The 6,279-nt window shown below is 37.5% G+C and overlaps 1 protein-coding gene across 1 annotated transcript; it reads left to right on the top strand.

Moving 5' to 3' along the window:
- Positions 1 to 1,981: 1,981 nt before the first annotated feature.
- Positions 1,982 to 2,665, top strand: LOC141660532 (uncharacterized). Its single transcript, XM_074467525.1, has one exon. The coding sequence runs from the start codon at positions 1,982 to 1,984 to the stop codon at positions 2,663 to 2,665; it is 684 nt and encodes a 227-aa protein (XP_074323626.1).
- Positions 2,666 to 6,279: the final 3,614 nt, after the last annotated feature.

Raw genomic sequence — 6,279 nt, 5'->3', positions numbered from 1 at the left:
TGGTAACGAGAATCCCCAGTCCAGCGCGAGAGCTAGGGGTTCAGGTTGATCGAGCTAAGCTAGTAGGCTTCTTTTGGGATAATTTGAGTTTGTAAAAGTTTATAATAATGTTTAATACTCAGTGTTGAGTTGGAATAGTTGGGATTTGAACGGTTTGTAATATAAGAGTGTGTTTGGCTTGTGTGCATACTTTAACCTGTTACGGTCCGTGGTAGTTGGTAATTAGGGTCACTGCATATTATTGTTATCTTTATTATTGTTATAAGCAGGTTATTAATAAGGTGTGTGTGTGGACCCCAAACTTCTGACCCGGATTGGAGGGCGCCACATTGGTACCACTTACGATGAGCTTAAAAGTGTCGTGTATAATTTAATGAACATTAGTTCATATCAGTGGAATTTAAAATTGAGTTTGAAGTATCCATATCTTGGTCAGTACAACCTAGTTGAAGGTTTTTATCAAATAGATATTTCATGTGATGATGATGTTACACGCATGTTAAATGTTCCTGCCATATTGCTAAACGTTCAAGGAGATGTTTCTTTGTTCATCAAAATAGAATAAATTGTTGTTGATGACCCGTACTCATTCCAACATAATTTCGGGTCACAACCAATAACAACAACATACGGTGGTGATGTACAGCCACTATGGTCAAATGTACTTTTTGATCAAGGTATAGGGTATGGAGGGATGAGTACTCAACATGGTGGAGGGTCTGGTAGGGGGCTAGTGAACATGGTGGATGGTATGAAGGGGGTAGTAGTCAATATGTTGGAGGGTATGGAGGGGGGAGTATACAATATGATGGAGGCTATGGAGGGGGGAGTAATCAATATGGTGCATTGTATGGAGGAGGGAGTAGTGAATATGGTGAGGGGTATGGAGGGGGGACTATTGAACATGGTGGAGGTTATGGAGGGGTGGAGTAGTCAATATGGTGGAGGGTATGGAGGGGGGACTACTGAACATGGTAGAGGGTATGGAGGGGAAAGCAGTCAATACAGTGGCGGGTTTCAAGGGGGCTAGTTATGAAAGTGATGTGGTGGGAAGAGGTTCAGGTCAGTGGTTAGCCCTGCTGAAAGATGGAGTTGTAGCCAATATATCAAGTAAGGAGAACTTTCACCTTCACGATGATGACAATGAGGAATCTTCTGCCACCGAAGATGGTGAAAGACATTCAGAGAGAAATGAAGAAATTTCCAATACATTTCCGGTAGTTGGAGAAGAACATTATGTTCCAAGGGTTCCATGGTTTCGCACAGAGCAATACACTCCACCAATCATAGATAACCCTAATGATATATATGCTGATGACGATCTCAACAAGGGGGAACTGGGTGAGGGAATGTGTTACTGTGACAAAGCAACGCTCTTGGGAGCAGTGAGGCGTGCACATATTAACATTGATCGTACATATAAAACTAAAAGGAGTAACAAAGAACAGCTCATTGTACAGTGTTCGGGCTGAGGGGTGTAACTAGAGGATGAGGGCTACTTTCATGCATGATTCTGGGTACTGGCGGATTAATGTTAATAAAGAGGAACACAAATGCATGGTTGATTAGCCGTTACAAGATCACAAGAAGTTATCTGCAAGGATGATTGCGCAGATTGTAAAATCACTTGTAAGTAAATCTTTAGCAAATGCCACTTATTAAGGCTGAATTTTTTTTAACATTTACTATTTTCTGTGAAACAGGTAATAGATACACCAGAAATTCCCATTAAACCATTATCCCGCTGATCAACAACAAGCACAACCACATATTGGGGTACAAGAAAGCGTGGAGAGGGAAGCAAATAGCAATTGAGGAAGTGTATGACAGTTGGGCTACAACATACCAAGCTCTACCCATGTTCCTGGCAGCCATTATGAATACAAATCCTGGAACCATTGCTGAGATCGATGTTGTCCCTCATGCTATGGAACTGGGCACGTCCATCTGCAAGTGAATTTTTTTGTCTTTAAAGGCAATGATGGACGGGTGGCAATATGCACGTCCTGTGATTTTAATAGATGGGATATTCTTGAAAGGAAGATATAGGGGCAAGCTTCTTATTGCTATGGGTGTTGATTCGAACAACCACTCGTTCCCTCTCTGTTATGGCTTGGTTGATGAGGAGACGTACGAGAACTGGTCTTGGTTTTTGCAGCTTCTTCGAAGACATGTTTGTCGGCAACGGACCGGTGTCTGCATCATTTTTGACCATGCAGCCAACATTATCTCCGCCCTACGAGACCCTCAGAATGGTTTTGCTGAGCCACTCGGCATCCATAGGTTCTGTCTCCTCCATGTAAGAAGTAACTTTTGCAGTCATCACCCAGGTGGTGAACTAAAAAAATTAATGTGGAAAGCTGAAAGAACCACACAAATCTCAAAGCAGGACGCATATATGTCAAGGATTGGTGAAATTTCCCCCACCGGCCTACAATATCTTGCTACAATACCCATGGAGAGGTGGACACTTTCCCACGACAGTGGTGTTCGCTACGGTCGAACAACCACAAACATGCTTGAGGGCTTCACCGGCAACATAAGGAGGGCTCGTTTTCTTCCAGTAACAGCAATAATGGAGTACCTCTTCTACAAGGCGGTCACAATTGTAGACAAATATCGAAACATAGTGGATAACGGTCTACAAGAGGGGCAACAGTTGTAACACCCCCAAATCCGGGGTCGGGGATCCGGGTTGTCACGAGTTCCATTTCCCTTAATAACACCCAATCTTAATAATTACTCAACTACTCTGTACTGTGACCCTACAATAAACACACACACCACACGTTATAGTCTCAGAGATGAACATCCAAAAATAACCACAAGTCATTTTATTCCACAATTATCTGCCCATACACCTTAAAAGGTTTTCTGAATAAATTTACATTTCTTTGCCATTATTACAATTCATAAATATACATAAATCTGGTACATCAAAAGTTGAAAGCCTAGCCTATTGGTAGTTTCTACCTCAGCTACGGCGACATCAATGCTTCTAGAAAACTGCGGAACGTCTCTTAATCGCTTGCGAATCGGGAGCTTGGTCCTGTTCATCTTTTCTATCTGTTGTTGTGTGATGAAAGAAGAAAGCAAGGGTGAGCAGCAAGCCCACCAAAATAATATGTATAATGATTAACAATATGAGCCTTCTCATAGTACTCATGAAAGTCTTGGTCAAAAGAAATGAACCAAGTTTGATATCTTAATGCGATGAAGTCGCAAAATATTCAGTATATATACATATATACTTTTCAAAATATTGGAAGTCCTCTTCCATGCATAATACATACAGAGTTCCAGTGTATAACTGTATAAAAAATATCGTTGCAAGGTGATCTCATATATCTGACCTTGTCTCACCGTTTTTCTGAAAATCTTTGTCATTCATAAGACAATTATTAACTAGATATAAGTTTAAAAGATGAAGTTACCAAATACTTGACTACACTTATATCATTTATAAAGCTACTTGAACTACCATTGTTCAAAGTATAATGAGCTTTCAACAGTTAATCACATAGATGAGACTACAAGACAAGATTTGAATAGATTAAATCTTTAAAATATTATTAAAGGAAATGAAGTTATGACATACTTCACTAAGTTCTGATATATATATATATATATCCACATATACATCTTCCTTTATACATTTCCTGAAAACCTCTGCCATGTAAAGTATGAACAAAATTGCAATATCCAATAATTTGGAAAGGAAAAGAATTTTGGCATAAACCAGATATCTTGCTGATCAGGCAAAGATACCCATAAGTAACCTTTTCTACTAGTAGATGGACGAATTCCCCACTGGTCATCACCCTGGTCGTAATAGGACCTTATGCTGGACTGCCACTCAGCCACTTATGCATTTGATGGACTCCCACTGAGCCACTTACACTATCATGGACGCCCACTGAGCCCATGTTGCTTATGCCGACTCAATAGATGGACTTACTTCCCGAACGTTGGGTAAGTAATCAATTCATTTACCAAAACTGCAACCTTGTTGCGAATATAAAATACACCACAGAGCCGGATCCCTCAGGTTTTGAGTGAGTATTTAAATCCCCTTAAAAAGGAAGATCTTAAATATAAAAATGAGTTTTGGGATCCGCTCTAACTTTTAAAAATCATTTTGAAGACTCGAAAACACTTTAAAGAGTGTTTGGAGTAAAGCTGATTTAATGAAGTAAATCAGTCCCCATATATTTAGAAAATATCTGAATATTATTATTTAAATAATATTCCCATAAAGAATAATGGAGGTAGAAGTTGGAAAACTTATACTCGAATGAATAGAAAATAATCAAAGATATACTTATACTAAAGTAATATCTTTATTTGAATAATCAAAAATAAGTTTAATTATCGACACCTTATTCTTTAATACAATAAAGAATATTATTAAGTAATAAGCGGAGTCATAATACCTCGAATGAATACTATAAATAATATTCATAAAATAAAGGAGTCATACATCCTCAAATGAATATCCAAGTAATATTCAATAATAAAATAAACTGAGTCATAAGCCCTCGTATGAATATTCAAATAATAAAATAAACTGAGTCATAAGCCCTTGTATGAATATTCAAATAATATTCAAATAATAAAATAAACTGAGTCATAAGCCCTCGAATGAATACTCGAATTAATATTCAATTAAGTAAAATAAAGGTATCGAATAAACCTTATTCGATCAATAGTTTTAAAAACTATATCCATATATATATATGTATATATATATATAATATACTCGGGAACATCGACTCCCGGTTTAGAAATATGTTTTCACCTTTGGGTCCCTATACTAAGGGTATATGCAAATTACCGCTATCCTCTAGCATAGGTATTATCAACTGAATCAACAGATATATATGGAAAGAATACGAAACAGGCATGCATATATATATACCATAGCAGCATGCTTCAATATATTGCAACATTTGCTAATTAACCAACATGCATCTATCGCAAGATAATGCATATACATATATACATCACAACAACAGTTATAACGGGTAGAAAACTTGCCTGAGCGACTTGGGGTGATAAAAGGCTCGGGACGAGTCTGGTAACCTATAAACAACAAGTAAGTTGGAATTAAACCAAAGTCACTTGTAAATCAATACTTTAACTAACTTAGACTCTAACGCTTGTTTTGCGCTTATTGACTCGCTTAAGTCACTCGGGTACCCTCAGCTCCACCATTTTTAATAATTTAACCTTTACGAGTTTTAAGGCGATTCCTTCGCGAGTGTCTTACCAACTGCCTAACACACTTACCATAAATGTTTCATACATTAATTAACCCTTTTTGGTCTTTAACCTATGTTTCAAAGTAAGGCGAGGAGAAAAGTTTCGTTCGCAAAATGCCGTTACATGAAACGGTCGTTTCTCCTAAACCGTGCATCGGAATCGAACGAACTACATATCAAAACGAAGCTCGTAACATGAGCTATCTAAACATGGAAATGGTCATAATCTAGCAGGGGGTTCTCGGGTCCTAATGTTATGCACAAAAACAGTCTAAAGAAAATCGGACGTTACGACGGCTATGTTTACGCGATTTCCCAATTTTAAACCATTCAAAACCAACCCAATTCAACCTCAAATCCAACATACAACCAACATCCATCCTTATCACATCATAACAACCCCAACCAATTCAATTTTACCATTCATACTTATGCCTAAGCTTAACTTTAACCATGCTTAAGTTCTTTTAATCAAAACAACAACATTTACCATTCCATTTCAATACCATTTCAATCCCAAACTCTAAATCACAAACATCAAGCTACAATATCACCATACTAATAAAAATCATCTTATAATACATAGGAATCTAGGGTTTGGAGATGATATACCTTCCTTGAAGTGGTGGGAGGAGCTAGGAAGCCTTAAGAAGCTTTGAGAAGTCTTAGGAATGCTTGGATCTTCAAGGAAAACAAGAAAAATTTCAAGTTAAAAACTTGAAAACACTATTCATTGTCTTCTTCTTTGATTAAATGAAGAAGATTGAGAAGGAATTGATGGCTTAAACTCATGATATAGCCCTAACTAAGCATAAAGATGATTAGGGAATTAACTCACCAATTTAGGAGGCTTGGATCTTGAGTTTTGAATTTCTTGCCCTTTTGCAATAGTAAAAGTCGAGAGCATGAAGAACAATGCCTTGGTTTCTTTTTGATTTTGATGAAAAATGATTTGCTTGGCTTGGTTGGTTTGATTTTTTGTGTTTGTTTTAGTAAATTACCTAGTTGCCCTTGATTT

The sequence above is a fragment of the Apium graveolens genome, chromosome 5 (genome assembly GCF_009905375.1).
Source record: "Apium graveolens cultivar Ventura chromosome 5, ASM990537v1, whole genome shotgun sequence".
NCBI classification, from domain to species: Eukaryota; Viridiplantae; Streptophyta; class Magnoliopsida; order Apiales; family Apiaceae; genus Apium; species Apium graveolens.
The sequence above is the reverse complement of the archived record's forward strand: the minus strand, read 5'-3'. Positions and strand labels throughout refer to the sequence as shown.

Coding starts and splice junctions, on each gene's coding strand:
- LOC141660532 (XM_074467525.1), top strand. CDS start 1,982: ATGGACGGGTGGCAATATGCACGTCCTGTGATTTTAATAGATGGGATA.